Genomic DNA, 25,362 nt, shown 5'->3' with positions numbered 1-25,362 from the left:
AATTTGAACTCAGGTACTCCTGATTCCCCGGTCTATCCACTGCGCAGCTAGCTGCCCCTCTCAGGTGTTTTCTTAAAAAATATTTGCCTTCTTGGCTGCCACAGCATACTGTTAATTCATATTGAGCTTGCAAACCACCAAATTCACATACTTTTTTCAGATTAACTGCTGTTAGCCACATCCCCTCAAATTTGTACTTATGAAGTTGATTTATTTTACTCAAAAGGATTCAAATATGGAGTTACTAAAAGCTTTGGAATCATCTGCAGTGAGATTCATGGAAGACATGTTAAGAGAGAAAAGTATTCAGACCCAAAGGGAAGACCTACAGGTAGGAAGCATGATATAGCTAATAAGCCTGTAATGGAGACTAAGTAGTCTTCATACAGACTAGGAGAAGAACCAGAAAATACTGAGTACAAAACAACCAATGAAGAGAAGAGTATCCAGGTGGAAAGTGTGGTTAGCAGTGTCAAACTGCAGAGAGGTTTAAACAAAAAGAATGAGGTCTGAAAAAAAAGACCATCAGATTTGGCAATTAAGATGTTATTGGTAGGGGCAGCGAGGTGGTAGAGTGAGTGGACAGATAACTGGCCCTGGAGTCAGGAGGACCTGAGTTCAAATATGACCTCAGACACTTAATAATTACCTAGCTGTGTGACCTTAAGCAAGTCACTTAATCACACTGCCTTGCAACCTCCCCCCACACACAAAAAAGCTATTGGTAACTTCAAAGAAAAGTTTCAGGTGAATGATCATGTGAAAAGCCAGAATGAAAGTCTGAAAAAGATGTTAAGCTTAACTGAAAGTTTCATAAACATGGACACACGTGTTGGCAACAAAAAATTAGTGAATAAGATTAGTTTGAAGATTAAGAAGAAAGGGACCACTTGGAACAAGGCAAGAGTGAATGTTACCTAATAATTCATACTTACATGTAGCACTTTAAAAGTTGTAGAAACTTTTTTCACAATAATCCTATTTCACATAATAAGGGCTTAATAAATATTTGTTCAAATTAAATGTATAGTGCAAGAATTATTGTACTATCCCCATTTCAAACATAATAAAAAAAGACTTAGGGGGTTTAAGTGACTGGTTAAATCACATAGTTAATAAATGTCAAGACCAGACACAAATTCAGATCTATTGACTTTAAAAGAAATAAGTAATACGAGGTTTTAAATACAATTCATTCTTGTCATCATATATTCAAACTTTATTTCTTTTATCTCTATTCTGACAATTCTCAAATCTACCTAATCTACCCCAAACATGTTCCATGTTCAAAATAGAACTCATTATCTTTCCCCTTAATCCCTCCCCACTTCCTACCTTCCTTATTATTGTAAAAGGCAACATCATCCTTTCAGTCCCTAGAGCTTAAAACCTAGGCATCATCTTGGATTCCTTGCTAGCTCTCACTCCCCAAATCCAATGTTTTGCTTATAGATGTCAGCAGCATCATTCCAATATGCCCCTTCTCTCCTCTTACACTGCCACCTCTCTGATGGCCACCCTCACTTCATCATGCTGAGGCTAATGTCTGTTGGTGAATGTATCTGCCTCAAGTTTCTCCCCATCCCAATCCATCCCCCATTTAAAAGGCATAAAAGGGGCATTACTCCCTCCCCACCCCACCACTCAATAAACTCTAATGGCTTCCTACTACCTTCAGGAGCAAATACAAAACACTCTGTTTGGCATTCAAAGCCTTTTGGGCTGTCCCCATACCTGTACACTCTCCTCCATTCCATCTTCTGACCTCTCTGGTTTCTTTTAAATCCCAAATAAAATGCCACCCTGTAGAGGAAGCCTTTCAAGCCCTCTTAATCCAATGCCTTCCTATTGGTCCTCTATGTAGCTTGCTTTGCATATATTTGTTTGCATATTTAGATTATAAACTCCCTGAGAGCAGGGACTGTCTTTTGTCTCTTTTTGTTTCCCTAAGTACTTAGCAGAGACTTCAAGGTAAATATTTATTGATTTACTCTTTTATCAGCTTCAACATACTCTTCCCATTATGTATTTGTAACTTTGTAAGGCAATATAGTTCCCTGGATTCAATTCCTCGTTCTTCCTGGCAGAGGCCTGCCCAAGGTCACACAGGATCTCAGGCTCCTTATCTCTAAAATGAAAGTGTTATTGTCATTGACCATTCAAAGTCCCTTCCAGCTCTAAATTTATGATTCCATGTTAACTCTACAGGGAATCCTAGATTCCAAAATTTTTAAAAAGGTAAAAAAATTAAATTGAGGAGTTGAAAAAAATTTGATTATAACTTCTAACTTCTTCAAAAGTTATTTTAGGATGGACAAAATGTAAATGATAAATAATTCAACTAAAATAGAAAACTCTCCTACTTCACTTAAAATACATCTACAAATGATATAGCTTCAAACTGTTTTTCAGAAAAACCTCAGAGAATCCATGAAGCAGGAAGAAAAAAAAAGTTATAACAATTGACAAATACAAGGCAGACCCATCTACTTTGCTGTGTTGGTTCAATACAATACATACATTTAGCCAATATGGAAATCCTTCAGTGAATAGTCTTAATCAGTCTTTAACCAAAAAGTAGCCTAGGATATAATCCGAATCATATCCTAGGTCTGAATATAATCAATAATATGAGATGCACAAATGACCAGGTTTTTTTAATCCCCAAAGAGCATGGGCAGGAAACCTCTGGTCTGCAAACTGTATTGATCTGGCATTGCCAAGGCAACCATAAACAGGACTTGAAATTCAACAAATCTAGGAGCTTTTTAGGGGTGAATTAATTAAATGTTTGACCAAATATAGCCCTCAAATGATGTTCTAATGGTCCTTGGCAGAAAAAATTTCCCCACCCTTGCAATAGAGTACATATAAAGCAAATGGTATCCATTCAGCTTTTATTTTTGTTTTAATATGAATGTCTTTTACAAGAAAGCAAAAGTATTAAAAACTGACTTTTCTGATGAAAGAAACATTCATGTCCCTATTTTACATACCAAATATGACAACACAACATTTTCAATTTGCCTTTACTTCTAGTAACCTTGATGTGGTATCTATGTTACCAAATTATTGAATGTAGTTCACTGATTCCAGAAAACTAAAAATAAAATTACAACTTACAAGCAAAACACAAACCTAAAATCAAATTTCTCTTAAGTCAATATACAGTCCTATAAAATACAATCCCCCAAAATATAGTCCTATAAAAACAAAAGACAAAATGAAAATTGCAGGAAAGCATCACAATCATTATTGTAGCAAATTATATAACTGCTAGAATTTTTAAGGAATGTTTGCAAACTGCTTTACAAATACCTCATTTTATCCTCATAACAACTCTGGGAGGCAGAAGTCATTTCTTTTCCCTATTTTATAGATGAGGAAACTAAGGTATGAAGTGGGTAAGTGACTTACTCAAGATAATACTGCTAATAAATATAATAAAAAATTTTAATTCCTGTCTTTATAACTCCCAGTTCAGTGCTCTAAACACTGTACAACCTAGCATCATTATTTTTTTCGGGGGGGGGGGGGTTATACTACAAAATTTGGAATCAAACTGATCTAAAAAATATATACAAGATTTTATCTTTCCAGAATTATTTGTCATGAGAGGAAGAGCTACATGAGAATAACTTCAGCAGATAGCAGACAAAAAAATACAAAAAAATACATTAATGTGCCTTGTTTCAAATACTTGGGGATAATAATTTGTAGACAATGAATAGATAATATAGTAAGAGAATAAAGATCAGACAAAGAAAAACATCAATGGAGCAAAATATTTGACTTATTACTCCCCAATTATTAAATGGTCAAAGAAATTAAAGATATGTATAGTTATGAAAAAATGCCCTAAATCACTATTGATTAGAGAAAGGAAAATTAAAACAATTCTGAGGTACCACCTCACACCTATCAGACTGATCAATATGACTTTTTTTAAGAAAGGAAAATGATCAATGTTAAAGGGAATGTGGGAAAACTGGACTCTAATGTATTGTTGGTGGCATTGAGAGCTCATCCAACCTTTATGGAGAGCAAATTGGAATTATGCCCAATGGGCAAAAAACTGCATATCAGCAAATACCATTATTAGGTCTGTATCCCAAAGAGATCACATAAAAGGGTAAAAAAATCCACATTTGCAAAAAATATTTACAGCAGCTCTTTTTTATGGTGGCAAAGAATTGGAAATTAAAGGGATGTCCATCAATTGGGGAATGGCTAAACAAAATTGTAATTTATAAATGTGATGCAACAAGAAATCATGAGAGAAAGGAATTCAGAAAAGCCTGGAAATACTACAGCATGAATTGATGCTGAGTAGTGAGCAGAACCAGAAGAAAATTGTATATGCTAATAGCAACACCGGGTGATGATGAAATATGATGGACTTGTTCATTTCAGCAGTATAATAATAAAAGACTTGTGATGGAAAAAGTCATCCACATCCAGAGAAGGAACTGTGGAGTTTAAAGTCTACTATCTTCAATGTTTTTTTAGTTTTTTTTTTGCAAAGCCACCTAACCACCCCTACTATCTTCAATTTGTAAAAGTTGTTTGATGTCTTATGTTTTTTCCCCTAATTTTTTTGTTTTGATTTGTTCTTCTTTCACAATTTGATTAATATTAATCTATGTTTAGAAGGGTTATACATATATAGCCTTTATTAGAATGCTTTCTGTCAAGGGGGAAGAAGGAGGGAAGGAAAAAATGTAAAACTGAAAACCTTGCAAAAAAAATGATTGTTGAAAGCTACCGTTGCATATAGTTGGAGAAATATTTTTTTTAAAAAAGGATATTTGATTTTTGCATACTTACTATGTGCTAAATTTTGTTTTAAATCCTATTCTGGCTATAGAAAAATAAGACAGTATCTACTTTTAAGGGATTCATAATATACATAAAAAATTACTATGCTATATAAGATTACAAATACTTGACTACTGATATGAAATTAATTAAGTAATGATATGAAGCAAGCCAAAAGCATTACAAAAGAAATGGGAAGTTCAATGAGGGATAGATTTTTTCAAGGAAAAGTTCACGAAGAATATGGGACTTGAGCCTGGACTTTTAAAGGAAGGGTAAAATTGGCCAAGTTAAGCAAAAGACAAAAATGTTCCAGATGAAAAATGTTGCCTTTATTTCTTCTTAAACATTTCTAATTTCTCTGAAATTTTAATAAAGGAATTTCTTTGATTTCCCTTAATAACAGAATTTAATGAGGACCAATTTTCAGAGTATTAAATATTCACTTGAATGGGCATGGATAATCTTTGCTTATTTGTTACTGTTATTCAGGTTTGCCCTACTCTTTTATTTTCTTGGTAAAGATAATGGGGAGGTTTGCCATTTTCTTTTCCAGTTCTTTTTACAAATGAGGAAACTAAGGCAAACAATGTTGACTTGCCCAGAAAGGACCACACAGTCAATAAGTGTCTGAGGTCAAATTTGAACTTAGGAAGAGGAATCTTTTTTGCTCCAGGCCTGGTATTCTATCTGCTGCACTACCTAGCTGTCCAGATAGAACTGTTTTCCTTCTTTGCTCTTCAAAATTTGTCTGAATTCTCTCTTTAAAAAGGAAGAGGGGGGCGGCTAGGTGGCACAGTGGATAGAGCACCAGCCCTGGAATCAGGAGTACCTGAGTTCAAATCTGGCCTCAGACACTTAATAATTACCTGTGTGACCTTGGGCAAGCCACTTAACCCCACTTCCTTTTTAAAAAAAAAACCTTAAAAAAAAAAAGGGAGACATTCCCCCCCCCAAGATGGCACTGAAGGCAAAGAAGGAAGTGGTTGTCCCCCCAAGACAGAAGTCAAGTCCAAGGCCTTGAAGACCAAGAAGGCAGTGTTGAAGGGTGTCCATAGCCACAAAAGGACCCAAGACACTAAGGCTTTGAAGGCAGCCCAAATAACCTTGGAAAAGTGCCCCTCAGAGAAACAAGCTTGATCACTACACCATCATCAAGTTCCCCTTGACCACTGAGTCTGCTATGAAAAAGATTGAGGATAGTAACACCCTAGTCTTTATTGTAGATATCAAGGCCAACAAGCACCAAATCAAGCAGATGGTAAAGAAGCTGTATATGACATCAATGTGGCAAAGGTCAAAACACTGATCCTGCCTGATAGAGAGAAGAAGGCCTATGTCCAGCTAACTCCAGACTATGATGCTTTAGATCTTGCCAACAAGATTGGAATCATCTAAACTGTCCAGCTGCCCTGCTTTTTGACCAACAATAAAAAAAGTTTTCCAGGCAAAAAAATAAAAAAAATAAAATAAAATAAAAAATGAAAATGAAGCGAGAGTCAGACTGGCCAATATGACCAGAAATGACAATGATCAATGCTGGAAGGGATGTGGGAAATCTAGGATACTATTACATTGTTGGTGGAGCTGTGAACTCATCCAACCTTTCTGGAGAGCAATTTGGAACTACACCCAAAGGGCAACAACAATGTGCATACCCTTTGATCCAGCAATACCACTACTGGGTCTATACCCTGAAGAGATCGTGAAAAAGGGTAAAAACATCACTTGTACAAATATAATCATAGCAGTTCTGTTTGTGATGGCAAAGAATTGGAAATTGAGTGAGTGTCCCATCAATTGGGGAATGGCTTAGCAAACCGAGGTATATGTATGTCATTGAACATTATTGTTCTATTAGAAACCAGGAGGGATGGGAATTCAGGGAAGCCTGGAGGGATTTGCATGAACTGATGCTGAGGGAGATGAGCAGAACCAGAAAAACACTGTACACCCTAACAGCAACATGGGGGTGATGATCAGCCTTGATGGACTTGCTCATTCCATCAGTGCAACAATCAGGGACAATTTGAGACTGTCTGCAATGGAGAATACCATCTGTATCCAGAAAAAGAACTGTGGACTTTGAACAAAGACCAAGGACTATTACCTTTAATTAAAAAAAAAAGTTATCTTATTATGTAATTGTGCTATCTCTTATATTTTATTTTTTCCTTAAGGATATGATTTCTCTCTCAAAACATTCAATTCTCAATGTATAGCATGGCAACAATGTTAAAAACTATCAGACGGCCTTCTGTGGGGGGAGGGAAGCAAGATCAGGGGAAAATTGTAAAATTCAAAAACAATAATAAAAAGGAAGGGGAGGCAGCTAGGTGGCACAGTAGATAAGAGTATCAGCTCTAGAGTCAGGTGGGCCTGAGGTCAAATTCAGCCTTAGCTGTACTTTAACAATTACCTAGCTGTGTGACCCTGGGGGGGAAAAAAGAGGAATCCATTTGTATGCATATATAAATGGGGGGGGGGGGATGAAGTCAAGCAGAGCATTTTTAAGAATTTATCCTCTTTTTTATATTAGAACTCAATGAATGTCTCAGCAGCTTACCAGTTCATTATAATTTATATTTGATCCTGGTGTTAATTCACTTAATTCTACTCATCAAGTATATGTCAAAAAAGCTGTCATGGCACAAATAAAAGAACACTGTGGTGGCCAATCAAGTTTCTCAAAGTTCTTCAGAATATAGATACTCATAGGGTAATGGATCCCAAAGTGTCAACAAATATGATAACATTTAAATAGTTAAACACATTAAGGAGCAATGTCAGGACAGTAGGGGGGGGGGGGTTGGTAAAGTCAGGAGGACGCAAAGGGAAAGAGGCTTCAAAGGTACAGTCAACACTACAATCCTAGAATAAGGAGTAGAAAAGTTTGGTATGAGATTATAGAATTAAGGAAGATCTCTTAATAAGATAAGGACAATAGATAGATAGACAGATAACACACCTATCTTTACACACACACACACACACACACACACACACACACAAGCAACAATCTCCATGGGGAGCAGGTGCCTATATGAGAAAAGATTCCCATTCCTTTGAAGACAGTATAATTCATGAATAAGACAGCTTTGGATATCTTGTAAAAACAATTTTCCAGTTTTGCAAGTTTACACCTAACAATAGATCTCTTTTTCTTAAGTATAAAACAAGTTAAACAGTCCCTTCTTATTTCTAACACAGGAAAAGATTATGCATTAAGTTAGATTAGTCCATGATCAAAGTATTTCTAATTAGTAATATAATAAGTGGAAAAACAGGAAAGATCTTAAGCATACAGAATAATTTGTTAACTACCATCCCAAATTCCCCTAAAATATCAAAGAATCTATCTAGAGTATAAACTTGTATAAAAATGTCAAATGCTTTAAAATTTTTTTTTTTACAAACTTATGGCTATCCATAAAACAAATATGCAAATACACAAAATGGATCCGGGTACTGCTTTTTCAGTGATTGTTCAGAAGGTATTAATCAGTTTTTAGTATGACTGGCAACATCAACTTAGCTGTTGGTACTACAAATGTGAGATCTTTGTCTAGTGAAAGACAAATGAACATAATACTAAAAGAAATCTATATTTACAAAGCTTCTAATAAAAGAAACTAGAAGAGAGTTGCAGTTAAATGATGGATGATGTTTCTTCTTTAGGTGGAATTTAAAGAAATTGGTCAAATTGGATTTATCACTGTGTCTAAAGGCAATAATATCACTTTGAGGGATGCTTGGTCATCTTGTATTGCATTGTTCGCAAATATTTTAATACTGAGTGTTGGAGCAGCTAATCAGCTCAGCAGATAAAAGCACTGGCACTGAACTCAAGAAAATTGGAGAAAAATCTGGTCTTCAACACTTGACACTAAATGGGACACTCTGGGCAAATCACTTAATCCTAATTGCCTTGCCTCACCCCTGCCCATCTGGGTGATGTTGATGTTGAAAAGTGAGTATGAGGGGTCAGCAAAAAATGTCAGAAGATATGGTTCAGGCATAATCAACAAGAAGTGGTAAAGACTACATACTACACAGAAGCTTCTCACCAATACAGATCAAAAATACTTTCTTTGAGAAGTGGCATGAAGCACTGAACATGGAAAAGTCCAAAAATTTAGCAACTAGGAAAAAAAATGAAATCAGATATCAATTAGATATCATTCCTCAATCATATCTAGGTATTAAAAAAAACCCTCTTACTTAACAGGATAGAAAACAAAATGAATAACAAATTAGAATAAAAATATGGAAATTATAAGGGAAAACTAAGGCAATTTCAAACTCAGCTAAAAAAGCTTTTGAAGCTAAAATCCAGAAATTGATAAAAGACTGAACACTGACATTTGATCACTTTTTCTAAAGGAAACTAACCTGGCATAAATAAATTGTCAAAATAAGGAGATACAAAAAAATAAATAAATAAAACTATCTCGGTCAGAAAATACCAGCTCTTGGGGCAGAGCCAAAATGGCAAAAAGAGAGGATCGTCTCTTAGGCGCTCTCTCACAAAACTTATAAACTAAGGACTCTAACTAAACTTTCAAGAGACAGAACCCACAGAGGGACCCAGTGAAGCAATTCTCCTACTCAAGGTAACCTGGAAAAGAGCAGACTGGCTCTGTTCCCCGGGGCTGGAGGGGCGGCCTGCCAAAGCAAAAGAACTTCAGCCTCCTGGAGGCAGCCCCAGGGCACTGGGAGCCACAGCTCACAGCAGCGGGGGAGTTTCCTGAGCTACACTCCAGAGAGCAACAGACACAACTTGGGGGAACAGTGGGGGACCCCTACCAGAGCGAGCATGTGAAGGCCAGCCTTCAGGGCACACAGCGAGCAGCTTGGCCAGGGCAGCCCAGATCCAGGAACCAGAAGCAGGTGGATGAGCCCATTGAACCTTGGGAGCAGAGTGAAGAGAGACTGCTGAACTATGTCCTCTGCCCCTGGAACAGGACTCTGGGGCTCTGACCACATTCAGATCCTGATCCCAGTCTAGGCCCCCCCATAGAACAGCAGCCCCCCCCACCTCAGCCCCATGGCAGTGGGCGGTACATATGGTAATTCACAGACCAGGAGGGAGGACAGAGCCTCACACACTGAGACCCTTGTGGGAGTGTCCCAAAGCCAGGCTTAAGCTGGGAAAATGAGTAAGCAGAGAAAAAAGAACACCATTGAGAAATACTTTGCCTGTGAGCCCAAGAAGGATCAAAACACTCAATCTGAAGATGAGGAAGCAAAAGCTCATCTAAAGACTCCAAAAAAAAAAAAAAAAAAAAAACAGAAATTGGGCTCAGGCTTTGACAGAGCTCAAAAAAGACTTTGAAAATCAAATGGAGACAGAAGAAAAACTAGGCAAAGAAAGGAGAGAGATGCAGGCAAAACATGAAAATGGAGTCAGCAGCTTAGTCAAGGAAATCCAAAAAAATGCTGAAGAAAATAGTATGCTGAAAACCAGCTTAGGTCAAATGGATAAAACAGTTCAAAAAGTTATTGAGGAGAAGAATGCTTTAAAAAGCAGAACTGGCCAGATGGAAAAAGAGATAAGAAAGCTCTCTGAGGAAAAACGAATCCTTCAGAGAAAGAATAGAAATCAAGGAGATTGCTGAACTTAATAGGACTCAATACTTCAAAACCAAAAGAATGAAAAATTAGAAGAAAATGTGAAACATCTCACTGAAAAAAACAACTGATATGGAAAACAGACTTAGGAAAGATAATTTAAAAATTATTGGAATACCTGAAAGTCATGATCAGGAAAAGAGCCTTGACATCATTTACAAAGAAATACTACAGGAAAATTGCCCTGATATCCTAGAAGCAGAGAGCAAAATAGAAATGGAGAGAATCCACCAATCCCCCAAGAAAGAGATCCAAAAAAAAACAACCCCCAGGAATATTACAGCCAAGTTCCAGAACTCCCAAATCAAAGAGAAAATATTACAAGCATGCAGAAGAACACAGTTCAAATATCATGGAGCTGCAATCAGGATCTCACAGGACTTAGCAGCAACTACATTAAAAGCTCATAGGGCTTGAAATATAATATTCCAGAAGGCAAAAAGCTTAGAATTCAACCGAGAATCAAATGCCCAGAAAGGCTGAATGTCCTCTTCCAGGGAAAAAGATAGACTTTCAATGAACATGGGGAATTTCAAATGTTCCTGTTGGAATGGCCAGAGCTGAACAGAAGGTTTGATCTTCAGATACAGGACTCGGGTGAAGTATAGAGATTGGAGGAGAAGGGGAAAATATGAGGGACTTAATGATGATGAACTGCATGTATTCCTGTATAGAAAATTGACACTGATAATACTCATATGAACCTTCTCAATTAACAGAGCAAGTAGAAGGAGGAAAGCTGAATTTGAAGATAAAATGTGGTGTAAAAATGGAGAAAATAGAAAAAAGGGAAATGTAATGGGAGAAAGAAAAAGGAGAAGGGGAATAGGCCAAGATATTTCCTATAATAATATTTTTCTTTATTACAATGAGCTACTGCAATGATATGGAAGGGGGGAACGCGAGAGAGAATGAGGGAATCTTTGTTCTCATCAGAGGTGGCTAGGAGAGGAAACAGCATATATACTCAATGGGGTATAGGCATCTGGAGTAAGGAGAGAAGGGGGGAACGGGGGAAAGGGGGGAATGTGAGTGATGGAGGAGAGGATGGACCATGGGGGGAGAGTGGTCAGATGTGTTATAACACATTTTCTTTTTTACTTCATGCAAGGGGCTGGGATTGGATGGCCTGTCCAGGACCATAGGGCCAGGTGGATGCTGGGCCTAAGGGGTGGTATGGGACCTTGGGGCCTCTTGGCCCCAGGGCCAGGGATCTGTCTGCTGCACCACTCAGCTACCCCACAGCAGAGTCAGAGTGAAAGGAGAGAAAATATAGTACATGGTAGTGGAGAAATATGAAAGGAGGGAGTTGCGATCAGCAATGGCAATGGTGGAAAAATATGGAAGTAACTTTTGTGATGGATTTATCATAAAGAATGCGATCCACCCATGACAGAGCTCGTGGTGTTGGAACACAGACTGAAGCACATTTATTATTATTATTATTTTGGAGGGTGGGGCTGAAGGGCAAATGGGGCTGGGTGGCCTGCCTGGGGCCGCATAGCGGGGTGATCGTTGGGTGTCTGAGGCCAGATTTGGACCCAAGTGCTCCTGGCTCAAGGGCAAATGCTCTGTCCGCCATCGGGCTGTCCCTACTATTATTACTATTTTATTTTATTTTATTTTGGGTCTTTTTTTTTCTTTTTTTTTTGGTTTTTGCAGGGCAGTGGGGTTGGGGTGGCTTGCATCTCACACAGCTAGGTGATGGTTGGGTGTATGGGGCCAGATTTGGGTTCAGGTGCTCCTGGCTCCAGGGCTGGTGCTCCATCCACTGCGCCACCTGGCCATGCCTACAATTATTACTATTATTTTTTAATTTTAATTTTTTTCTTTCCCCTTCACTTTATCGCTCAAGCGAGTCTATATTTTTTGGGGGAGGGGTATTTTGTTTACTCTTAAACAAGAATATTTTATTAATGTATAAAAAAACATTTGTACAAAATGAGAATATTAAATAAAACCAAAAAAATTCAAAAAAAAGAAAATACCAGCTCTCTTCTGCTAGGCAGAGAAATATAACAGTTAGTGGAAACATTAGTTTAAAACATAAACTCATTTCTAATCCTTCAGAGGATTGTAGGAAATTATACATAGTATTTTCTCACAAAATACTACCAAAGTGGTAGTAAGGGAAAAGAAGTTTACAGAAAGCTTGATAAAAGACCCAATTAACTAAAATCTTTTCATGGGTACTTAAGAATGGAACTGGAAGGAAAACAAACAAAAAATGGAAAAGAAATATGAAGATTTTCATAACAAATTTCTCCATGATTGGCAGCGAACTCACTTCATGCAGGTTCTACTATCACAGTTCCAAATGCGCTACATGATATATATGTGTGTGTGTATATATATATATATATATGTGTGTGTATGTATGTATGTATCAACTATATAGAGAGGAAATCTCCACCAAATAAAACACTATTTTGAGGCACAAAGATAGGAAATAATTGGAAAAATCTCATGCCTTATTTTGAAAAAAGGCAAACAAGAGAATATTAAAACTAATAAAATTCCAACCTATACAAAATTTTTATGAGGATGATCTATACACATATCAATGGCATTTTTGATGAAGATATGGAAAAGGCATGGTTAGGCTTTTCCAAATGAAATTCTACTAATATAAGATCCCATTGTGTTTACTGAATATAAAAAAGTAATTTATTATATGGTGCAAAATACATTAACAACTCATGTCCACCATGAATATGCCAAAATCATGAAGTCTCTTGAAAAATGTAAAAGTCATGTATAGTTATGTGAGAGCTCTCTGATTATTAATATCAAGCGAAGTATGTATGTTCATAAAAGAAGAATGCCATTATAATGGAAAACATTCAATGAAGAGGAATTCCTTATACATCTTGTTTGCAGAGATGATGCCAATTGCATCAAAATTTGAAATATTACAGATTCTCCTAAATGATATCCATAACCACTCATAAGAATTGAGTAAAATCTAGTGGATAAAGAATACAAAGTTCAACAGTATCAAATGGGATATATATATATATGACAATCCACAATGAGGTAAAAAAATTACAATTTCTATCTATGTTCCAAATATTAGAAAGAAATTAAGTAGCACTAATATTTAATAGCTAGAATGCCACTGAAGATATTACTCAGTCCATTTGTTGGAAGGTTATATGTCATATCATCATAGGTTATATGATCTGAAAATTTTTTTAAAAAGCTGCAAAGACAGAGACTGAGTTAACATCTCATCTGGAGAATTATACTTTTATTTTATACAAGAATGTATCTACAGACAAATTAAGACTTGCTCTGTTGTTTATGTTCATCCATTATTAGTACTAATGATTGAATAGTTTCTTTTATGTAAATGCATGACAACACAAGTAGTGCTGAAATATAAAATGGATAACTTTTCGAATCTGATCGTTTATAGAATAACTCAGTTGACATTTGCACTAATGATGAAAATGAAATGATGCATAAAGTGCTAGCACTGTTCTAGTGCTAGAACAAAAAGCAGTGGCACCAAATTATTATCTTTATTGTCATGTAGTACTTGGAAGTTTTAAATAATGCCAGTTTTACTTTAAAATGCTCTTGAAAAAGAAATATAAATTAGTAATTTTGTCAATCTTAAGCCCTGGAGTACACATCTTTTTAATATTCTATGTGATGAAATGAAAGTATGCAAAATAGAATTTCAGTTGCATACCAAAGTATAATGGCTACTCCAAGGAAAAACCCTCGTACAATTGTTTGAGTTGTGAGCTGAACTAGTCATTTTTTTCCCCACAGACATCTTTTCTACCTTAAAGAACACCTAAAAAAATCTGTTATTCAGATGGGTATTTGGGGAATGGTCAATTATGTGAAGGAGCACATTCTGTAAAAAAATAAGGGGGGGGGGGGGCAGCTAGGTAGAGCAATGAATAAAGCACCAGTCCTGGAGTCAGGAGGAACTGAATTCAAATACAATCTCAAACACTTAATAATTGCCTAGCTGTATGACCTTGGACAAGTCACTTAACTCCATTGTCTTAAACAAAATTTAAAAAAATAAAAAAGAAATAAGTGGTGGGACTTCAGTAAAGTCTGGAAAGACCTGCATGAGCTGATGCTGAGTGAAGTGTATGATGATCAATTAGGATGGACTTAGTTCTCATCAACTTTTTAATAGTCAAAAGCAATTCTAAAGGGCTTTTGATAGAAAAATACCATCCACATCCAGAGAAGGAATTGTAGAGTCTGAATACAGAACAAAGCTTATTAATTTCAATTTTTAAAATTTTTTTATGTTTTTTCCTCCTCTTGGTCGCCCCCCCTTTAGATCTGATTCTTTTTTCAAAACATGACTAATACAGAAAATTGGTTAACATGGTTGTACACATATAACCTATATCTGATTTAACTCAGTGTCAAGGAGAAGGGGGAGGTAAGGAGAAAAAATGTGGAACTTAAGTCTTATAAAAAAAAAATGAATGCTGGGACAGCTAGATGGTGCAATGGATAGAGCACCAGCCCTGGGGTCAGGAGTACCTGAGTTCAAATTCGGCCTCAGACACTTAATAATTACCTAGCTGTGTGGCCTTGGGCAAGCCCTATTGCCTTGCAAAAAAACCTAAAAAAAAAATAATGCTGAAAACTATCTTTGCATGTAGCTAGAAAAATAAATAATTTTATTTAAAAAAAAAAGCAGATATGAGAATCTAGCTGAAATCTTTTAAGCCCATCATGAAAGAGATAAGCAAATATATGAAATGTCATTCTTCTGATTTTTTTTGGTTTGGAAAAGTTATCTTTCACAAAATATTATTTGTTAACATATAATACATTTATTATTTAAGTGAATTTTAATAAACATTTCAAAGTTTATCTGCTTTAATTTCTAAGATATTAAAGCTATAGCATACATAAACAAAAGTTCTTTGGAGATCCTCAATAATTTTTAAGAGTGTAAAGGGGTCCTGAGACCAAAAAGTTTGAGAACCACTATTTCCCACACAATATATTATATGAAATCCCTTAGGAAGAAAATATGGACGAGAATCATAAAACATGGGTAGGGACAAGAAGGGCTGATATTTGCATTGTTGGCAGGATTGTCAACCTGCACCAGTGGAAGGAGTGTCCACACCAGGAGTTCCTCAAATCACAAATGAAATCTCAGATCTAAGACCAAAAAAAAACTGTTAGGGTATTATTGGGAAAGGGAGAATTATGTAAAATGAATATGGCATAAAAAATTAAAATGCAATAATAAAGCATTCTCAAAATAAGTTATTTTAAACTATAATTAATCAAGGTAATTGAAAAATAAGTTGATAGCTACTTTTCTAATCATGCTACAGCTATCAAAACAGACCATTTAAATTTCTATTTGTCATTTCTGATAATTCTTGCATGCAGAAGAGGAAGTAATTATCCAGGTCACGTAGTTTTAGAACAATCACAACCTCTGTATTATTTGCTGTGCTCAGGATCTACAAAAGTTATATAAACTCACACGTAGCAGGAAGTGGATTATAAAAGTCATATGTGCTTTTGGGTGTATTGAAGCACAGATATTAAAATATACATTTCATCTTTTATCCACTTAAATGAAAAAATTATTCTGATCACTTCAGAATCCCATGCTCCTTGTGGATTAATAAAGTAATCTCTCAAATATCTATAATTCTCTAATGTATTTATTCACTCTGTGCTTTCTCTCCTGCCATTTTTTAATTTGAGATATTTTACTTAGGAGATTTGAGAAGAAGTGAAACATCAATTATTCCAAAATTTTTATATAAAGCATTTGTTTGGAGTAGATAGTGGTCACTAAAGTTTAAAATGTTTTAGGTTATTTATTTATGGAGTTTTGTTTTATATATATATATATAGTTTCCTCTTTCTTCTAATGCCACAGATAATGTGAAATTTATTTTTACAAGTTACTATTTATCATGGCATCCATCTGATTGTATATATACTCAGTAAGAAAGGAGAGAGCTAAATAAGTATCAAGACAAGAGAAAGGTCTATCACAAATATAATTTCATATTCATTTTTGAAATATTCTTAAGGCTGATATATATATATTCAAAAAAGTTGTTTTTTTTCCTTTCATTCTAGAATTCAATTAAAAAAGGAGAGACAACTGTAATCTTTTGTAAAGGCTCTAATTTTTGTTCTAACTTTCTGAAATTTGAAAAAATGAATAAAAGTAAATTGAGACTTTGTGGGATGTGGTCAAATGTTTTTTAAAATACTTGAAATCAATAAAATATAAAAAATACTTTTTACTTTTAGGTTTTTGCAAGGCAATGGGGTTAAGTGGCTTGCCCAAGGCCACACAGCTAGATAATTATTAAGTGTCTGAGGCAGCATTTGAACTCAGGTACTCCTGACTCCAGGGCCGGTGCTCTATCCATTGTGCCACCTAGCTTCCCTATAAAATATTCTTAATGTTCTGCTAATAACTGTCATTAATCATTACTATCTATAAGGTTTCATCAATCTATAGAACATGAGAAGGTATAGTCTCTATACTATCAAGTCATAAGAAAATTAATTTTAAAATTAATTTTTAGTGTTTCAATAATGTAGAAGATAAAGACACACATATGCACACATTAAATATTATTGTCCACCATATAGGGTATGCATACACCTATATATGTTTATTTACATACATCTATCTAATGATTGTGTCATATATAGTAGACACTAATATTTTATGTTACCTGTGAGGCTGGAAAATCTACATGGCAAATCAACATTCTGCTGCAATTTATATAGGGAATATGTAAAATCTGATTAATGCTCCTTCCAAAATAAAAGCATACTGGGGAAAAAAATCACTGAACAGAGACTGAAGATAGCAATTCAGGATCCAGTTCTGGCACTTCTGGCCATAGGACTGGAACAAATCACTAGATTTCAAGACAGTCTCCTCTTCCATGTTCTATAAGATATCTGTCCAACTCCAAGAATCTTTGAACCTAGTTCAGATTAGTGGGCAGCCCATCTCTCCAAATCAAGTAGGTCTGAACAAATTTGCTTTGAATAGTGATCTGACTGTAACCTCATCCTGTAGTTCAAAAGGTCAAGTGGAGGAATGCTCAGTTTGGGAGCCAGAAGTTCTACCTCTGACACTCACTAGGTGACTCAGCATGATAAAGATCACTTATCCTCAATTATAAAATGAGAATACCATTAATACCTTTCTTCACAAGATCATGAGACTCAAATGAAATAAAATATGAAAGCACTTACTTCACAAACCTCAAATTGAAATATAAATGTCAATATTAGTATTAAAGGATCAGTACCATAGTCCTTGTCATATGCTGTGGATAAATGCTGTGACCACTGACTTATGTGAGGTGCCAAATTTTAGAGGGTTTTCCCAAGATACTCAATGGCAACACAAAAAATCAAGAGATGAGAGCTTCAGATCAAGGCAATTTATTATTTTATTACAGAATAAAGCAGCAATTCATTGATTTCCCCCTTCTCATCCTACAACAAAGGAGTAAGCAAAAATATAATTGCCTTTATTTAATGAATATTTATATGAGATTCTGTATACAAAATTTTGTGCTAAGCTCTGTGGGAGATTCCAGAGAAGCATAACAAATGGTTCCTATCCTCAGGTATCCTCCTATCTCTACTCTGTCTGCTTAGTAATTTCATCCACCCCCACAGCTTTGATAATTGCCTGTATAAGGATGTCTCACAAATCTATATATTCAGTTTCAGTCTCAACATGGAACTGCAAACTTATCTTTAATTGCCTTTTGGATCTCACCACATGGAGTGGTAGGGCCAACAAAATTCCATTGCTATAATACATTCAATTCCATCAGATCTGGCTAACTGTAGTTCTAGATTCCTGGTTATTTTATATTTATTATAAGACTTCATTAGCTATTTTAGTATTTTCCCCCTATGTACAAGCACCAACCTTACTATAAGCATAAATGAACTGATATTGCTTCCTAGAGAAAATACACATTCCTACCTTGCTAAATTAGTTAAGGCCTTTTCTTCTTAAGATCAAAATCATTATAAAATTCCTTCCCTCTACTGAAGTCAGCATTAATTTGCATAATTCCAAGGGAACAAATTATAAACTCCTCATTATAAACCATTTCATTAATGTCCCTTGAAGAGGAAGTCTCCAAGTCATTTTCCTTGACAAAGGAAAAGTCAATTAGAGATACCACCACCACCACTCCCAAAACCCAGATCTTTAAGATACTCTGGAGTTTTTTGGAATTTCACTATTTTTACCTTAAATCCCTAAATTTGTTGGGAAGATCAATTTTCAAAATTGTGATAATTCTCAGTTCATTCCAAGTAAAGCAATCTTTTTACAATAAGATTTTTTTCATTCTATGCAAAGATAAGAACAAGCCCTCTGTTCCCATTCCCACTTTCTCATTTAATCAATCACTACAAGGAATGTAGAAAAATCATACAGCCAGTCCTCTGAGCTACTTCCAACTCATTCACAGGCTAAGTCCCCAGGCAGGGCAACTACCTCTGGTTTATATAATGCAAGAACTATCTGTACTCTGATAGAGAGGTAGAAAACATATGACCAAGGCAACTCCCATCTTTGCAGAGAGAGCTACACATTCTCCTTTCCCCCTTGGCTCCCTGACCTCCTCTTTGCAGCTCAACTCCTGATTTCTAAGGTTAGTTCTTTTTTTATTCCATAGTTGACTCCTTTCTCTCCTGGGAGTTGCCTTGACTGATAGCTTTAGAATTTCTCTCCTGACTTTTACAGGCAAACAGCTGATTCTTTAGAGCCAATGGCTCACTGTCCAGATCCACAAGCTTGACTGATGCAATCAGTTTTTGAACTTCTTTATGCTTCAAGATCTAAATACTTTATTGTCTTTTGTTAACTGTTCTCTTACATTCTTTGATTTCACCAATGAGGCTGCACTTCAGGGGTCCTCTGATCAACTCCCTTTATATTATAAATATATATTTATAATACAAATATAATAATAAATGCAAATACATTTATATGAATATATATTATTTATTATATCATATATAAAGTTGCTAACTTTTAGGTACTATTTCATATATGTGTATATGAAATAGTACCTAAAAGCAACTTTCTCTCCCATATCAACTACCACTACAGGAGCTATCACAAGGGTGCTGACTCCTGGGGATGTTAACAAGGTCCTAGAGCTTTCTTCCTCTACACCCACTCTCTGACATTTGTTCAGAGAACTAGTAGAGACCCAACACAAGACACAGTCCAGAGAAATATCATCTCATCTCCATGTTTCCTAGACTGTTGTTACAAAGATCATCCTTCAGTAAACTTCATTATAATTCATAAATTCTATCTATATGGCCTTTCTTTCCTGTCTATGGTAATCACAAAATAATTTATTTAAATCATAATTGTCACTAAATGTAGACAGTAATGTGAACAAGAGACTATAATTAATTCCCCTTTTCAATTGCTATCTGCAAATTCTAAAAATAACCCTGTTCATTTCTGGGGAAATAAGTCATTCAGGCTTGAAATTTAAGAGAGAGCTTATATTTGACTCATTCTTGTCCCACAACATTTAATAATTTGAAAAATTCCACCAATTCTATCTCCACAGAAAGATTTCTTAACCAGGATTACATAAATTTGAACAGGAAAAAAAATCACAGCTTTATTTTCACTAACAAAACTGACATTTAACATTTCCTTCATTTTGAGTAGAGGCAGTAAAATTTTATTCTGAGAATATTTTTTGAAGAGATCTACAGGCTTCCCAAAGAAGTCTGTGACCCTCCTTCCCCCCAAATGGTTAAGAACCTCAACTCTTCACCTACCTAGTTCAGGCACTAAGCAAGATTTCTAATGTGTGACAGTCTCCAAACAGTCTTCCCTCTTCATTCAATCCTTCACAGGCCAAAATAATAAGATGTAGGTCTAAGCATTTATCCTCTAAACAAAATATTACAATAATTTGCTTTTGCCCTAGAGATAAAACTACAAACTTGTCGACTTGGTATTTAAGGCCTCCATGGTTTATTTCAAAGTATTCCCCTTCAATGAAGGTTACAGTCCAACCAGATGACTATCTGTTTCCAAATTTCATCTTTCATTTTTCCCAAGTCCACACACTCCCCATTGCTCTTAAGTGTATACTCTCTTGATCTCTGCCTTATGAAATCTCTATCTTCCTTCAAGGATCAGATAAAATTCTACCACTTCCAAGAAATCTTTCTGGATGTATCCAGTTCAAAGTGGTATCTCCCTTTCTCAACTTTTCCTATATTATTTTGTCTCCAATTTTCTTCTGTTGTTTCATATTCTGGTTTTTATCATATTATACTTTTTGTGTACTTAAGTATCCTCATCTGCTACCACTATTACACCATAAACTCATTAAGCTATAATACTGTCTTACAAATAGTTGTTGTTGTTGATTCACTTTTCAGTTGTGTCCAACACATCATGAACCCTTTTAGGGTTTTCATGACAAAAAACCACTGGAGTGTTTTAATATTTCCTTCTCCAGCTCATTTGACAGATGAGGAAACTGAGGCAAACAGGGTTAAGTGATCTGCCCATGCTAGTTGTCTGAGGTTGCATTTGAACTTAGGAAGATTGGACTTCCTGACTCAAGGCCCAGTGCTTTAAGCCACTGCAATGCCTTACAAATACTAGGTACTTAAACACACACACACACACACAAACAGAAAAATCTGCATATTGACTGACAGACTGAATGTTGGATTATTCATACTAGGTACTAGGTACATGGTTTTTAGGAACTCCTTCACTTTGAATAAGTTTTTCCTTAGATTATAAACTGTTCATTTCAAAATGTTTCAACTCTTTGGGATACTCTTTACTAAACAGTTCTTTGTTGTGAAATGATATTACTATTCATTTGTAATAAACATCCTATTTTTTTTAATTTAATCTCACAAAAGAATTTAACACTGAGAGCTACTGTTAAGACTGAATTTTGAAACATCTGGAAATACTTCATAAAAGTATTTCTAAAATAATGTATGGTTGCTGTCCAAATATTCACTTACATTTTGAAGAAATGTCACTTGGCTTGTTTATGGTAAAGCAAACTACTTGGATTGTTTGGTTGGATAAACAATACATTTAATTGTTTTATTTTTTCTTGGAGGGAAAAACCTTAAATTTTACCTCATTCCTAATAAACTTTTATTCATAAAGGAAGCTGCATAACTGATCTCAAAGTTTCCTATTAAATCAGGAAGCAAGAAAAATTGAAACAAATAGGAATCAAAATTTTTTCACTAAGATATTTTCATTTCAACTTAGAATACTACCTGACATTTAATCTACCAGCTACTTACTTAAGATTTCTCATTAAATGTTTAGATGTCAAAAAGTAAAATAAAAGGAATAAAGAGCCACTTGATTTTTATTGTATAAACTAATAAAAACCTCAAGGTTATATGAAATAAAATTTATTTTATTTAAGAGAAAAAGTTGCTCTATGTTCACTAACAAATTCTTTTGATTAATTTTCCTTTTTCTCTATTTCATCCTCTCAAAGAACATTGCTTTTGTTATTAAAGTAAATGCCAAGGGGGCAGCTAGGTGGCCCAGTAGATAGAGCACCAGCCCTGGAGTCAAGAGTACCTGAGTTCAAATCTGACCTCAGACACTTAATAATTATTTTAGCTGTGTGGCCTTGGGCAAGCCACTTAATCCCACTGCCTTGCAAGAAAAAAAAAACACTAAAAAAAAAAAAGTAAATGCCAAGAACATTAACCAAAAAAGGAGAGTATGATTATAGGTTATAATCCTCAAAGCAACAGATCCAAACTTTTTTTCTACTCTCTTCAAGCTCCCATCATATCAAAACCAACCTATCAATTTCAGGAGATTTACATATCTCCCACTTAAATGATGATTTAGGGGTCATCCATCCTTAGGTTCCCCAGAGAACTCAACCCTCTGTCCCTGCACTCATTTTCCCATCTTTCTCTCCAAACTCAGGAGAAAAAAAACAAAACTATTTCTCCTAGTTTTCAAGCCTATACTTCTACCCACACTCTGAATTCCATCTCCCCCTCCTCTCTATTTCTGGACTTAGTTTGCTGAACTATTTTCCTTTTATTCTTTCAAACTCTTTATTGGTTTTTCAAACATGGCTTCAAATGAACACAGGATTTTCCTAAATTCAAGAAACCTTCTACTGCTACATCCACTAATACCAATTTTTTTCTTCTACACTGTCAAGGTGTCTATTTTTGCTTCTTCCATTTCCTCTGCAGTCATTACTAATATACTTTCATATGCACTAATGAGATGTAAAGCAAAATATTAGATCTGTTTAGTTGCTTAATCAATTCTTGAGTATAAGGATTCTCTACTTTGTCTATACAAAGATAAATTTAGCTAAGAACAGCAGCAGAGTACTATGACACATAAAAGAGTACGCTCCTGGGGGCGGCTAGGTGGCATAGTAGATAAAGCACCGACCTTGGAGCCGGGAGTACCTGGGTTCAAATCCAGTCTCAGACACTTAATAATTACCTAGCTGTGTGGCCTTAGGCAAGCCACTTAACCCCCGTTTGCCTTGCAAAAACCTAAAAAAAAAAACCCAAAAAACAAGAGTATGCTCCTATGAAGGGTAAAATATTTTTCTTTCTAATCCCCAAAAGCAGAAAATCAGATTAAATCTCATTAACTTAAATACCATATTTAACCTTCCATAATATTTATTAGATAAAGCCCAGTAAAGATATTTCTCAAAAATATAAATTACTAAGGATAGTTACCATTATTAAAATCAAAATATCTAAATGTATAGGAAAACATAACTCCAATATATTGCAAAGTGTTTATACTCACTTAGCTAAAATTCCAACACTTAAGAATAACTTTATAACTTCTGAGATGCACACAGCTGTAGTTGAAAAGTAGAGTTCTTTTTCTGTTGTCCTTGTGTATCTTAAAGCTATGATGTAAGCTGCCGCCACCAGGGTCATCACTGTCAAGCAGTACAACTTGAATAGCAAACTGACATTTTCTGGAAAATATATTCCACAAAGATATAATTTAATGGAGAATTTTATAAACAAATTTTTTTTGAATTATAAAGATTTTATTTATTTTGAGTTTTACAATTTTTCCCCCTAATCTTACTTTCCTCCTCCACCCCCCACAGAAGGCAAATTGCCACTTTACATTCTTTCCATGGTATACACTGATCCAAATTGAATGTGATGAGAGAGAGAAATCATATCCTTAAGGAAGAAACATAAAGTATAAGAGATAGAAAGACAATAAGGTATCAAGTTTTTTTTTTTTTCTAAATTAAAGGTAATAGACCTTGGTCTTTGTTCAAACTCCTCAGTTCTTTCTATGGATACAGACGTATTCTACATCGCAGACAGCCCCAAATTCGTTACCCCCCATGTTGCTGTTAGGGTATACAATGTTTTTCTGGTTCTGCTCATCTTGTTCAGCATCAGTTCATGAAAATCCCTCCAGGCTTTCCTGAATTCCCATCCCTCCTGGTTTGTAATAGAACAATAGCATTCCATGACATACATATATCAGTTTGTTACACCATTCCCCCAATGAAGGACATTTACTTGATTTCCAATTTTTTGCCACCACAATATTTTTGTACAAGTGATGTTTTTACCCTTTTTCATCATCTCTTCAGGTATAGACCCAATAGTGGTATTGCTGGATCAGTTTTTGTTGTCCTTTGGGTGTAGTTCCAAATTGCTCTCCAAGAAAGGTTGGATGAGTTCACAGCTCCAGCAACAATGTAATAGTGTCCGAGATTTACCGCAACCCTTCCAACAATGATACTTGTCCTTTCTGGTCATACTGGCTAGTCTGAGAGGTGTGAGATGGTACTTCAGAAAAGCTTAATTTGCATTTCTCTAATAAGTAATGATTTTGAGCAATTTTTCATATGACTATGTATTACTTTGATCTCATCTGCAAATTGCCTTTGCATATCCTTTGACCATTTGTCAATTAGGGAATGGCTTTTTTTTTTAAATTTGACTCAGTTCTCTGTATATTTTCAAAATGAGAAACATTAGTTGTAAAGATTGCTTTTCCCAGTTTACTACATTTCTTTTGTTTTGAGCTTGGTTATAGTGTCTGTGCAAAAGCTTTTTAATTTAACATAGTCAAAATTATCTAGTTTGCTTTTAGTGATGTTCTCCATCTCTTCCTTTGTCATAAACTGCTTCCTTTTCCATAGATCTGACAGGTAACCTACTCCTTGATCTTCTAGTCTGCTTATAATTTTGCTTTTTTTATGTCTAAATCCTGTATCCATTTTGATTTTATCTTGGTATAGGGGGTGAGGTGTTGGTCTAATCTAAGTTTCTTCCATACCAACTTTCAAGTTTCCCAGCAGTTTTTATCGAAGAGGCAGTTTTCATCCCAATATCTGGACTCTTTGGGTTTATTAAACAGCAGATTACTATAATCATTTCCTATTATTGCACCTAGTCTATTCCACTGGTCCACCACTCTATTTCTTAGCCAATACTAGACAGTTTTGATGACTGATGCTTTATAATATAATTTTAGATCAGGTAGGGCTAAGTCACCTTCTTTTGTACTTTTTTTTTCATTGAATCCCTGGAAATTCTTGACTTTTTATTTTTCCATATGAATTTACTTACAACTTTTTCTAACTCATTAAAGTAATTTTTTGGAATTTTGATTGGTAGGGCACTAAACAGGTAGTTCAGTTTTGGTAGAACTGTCATTTTTATTATATTACCTCTACCTATCCATGAGCAGTTGATGTTTGCCCAATTATTTAAATCTGATTTTATCTGTGTGAGAAGTATTTTGTAGTTGTTTTCAAAAAGTTTCTGAGTCTGCCTTGGCAAATAGACTCCCAGGTATTTTATATTGTCTGAGGTTACTTTGAATAGGATTTC

The 25,362-nt window shown here is 35.2% G+C and overlaps 1 protein-coding gene across 3 annotated transcripts in view; it reads right to left on the bottom strand.

Annotated features, from left to right (window-relative positions):
- The window catches only part of SLC35A1 (solute carrier family 35 member A1), a 48,749-nt gene that overhangs the window by 13,916 nt on the left and 9,471 nt on the right, over positions 1-25,362 (bottom strand). For 2 of the 3 annotated variants that reach the window (XM_074187126.1, XM_074187127.1), the window contains one exon: positions 23,294-23,471. The exons of the other annotated variant lie outside the window; for it this stretch is intronic. In XM_074187126.1, coding sequence (XP_074043227.1) covers positions 23,294-23,471 — 178 coding nt within the window. The remainder of the gene's footprint in view (positions 1-23,293; positions 23,472-25,362) is intronic. 3 annotated transcript variants of the gene reach the window in all.

The sequence above is a fragment of the Macrotis lagotis genome, chromosome 5, assembly GCF_037893015.1.
Source record: "Macrotis lagotis isolate mMagLag1 chromosome 5, bilby.v1.9.chrom.fasta, whole genome shotgun sequence".
Classification (NCBI taxonomy): domain Eukaryota; kingdom Metazoa; phylum Chordata; class Mammalia; order Peramelemorphia; family Peramelidae; genus Macrotis; species Macrotis lagotis.
This window is presented reverse-complemented; position numbering and strand designations above follow the sequence as displayed.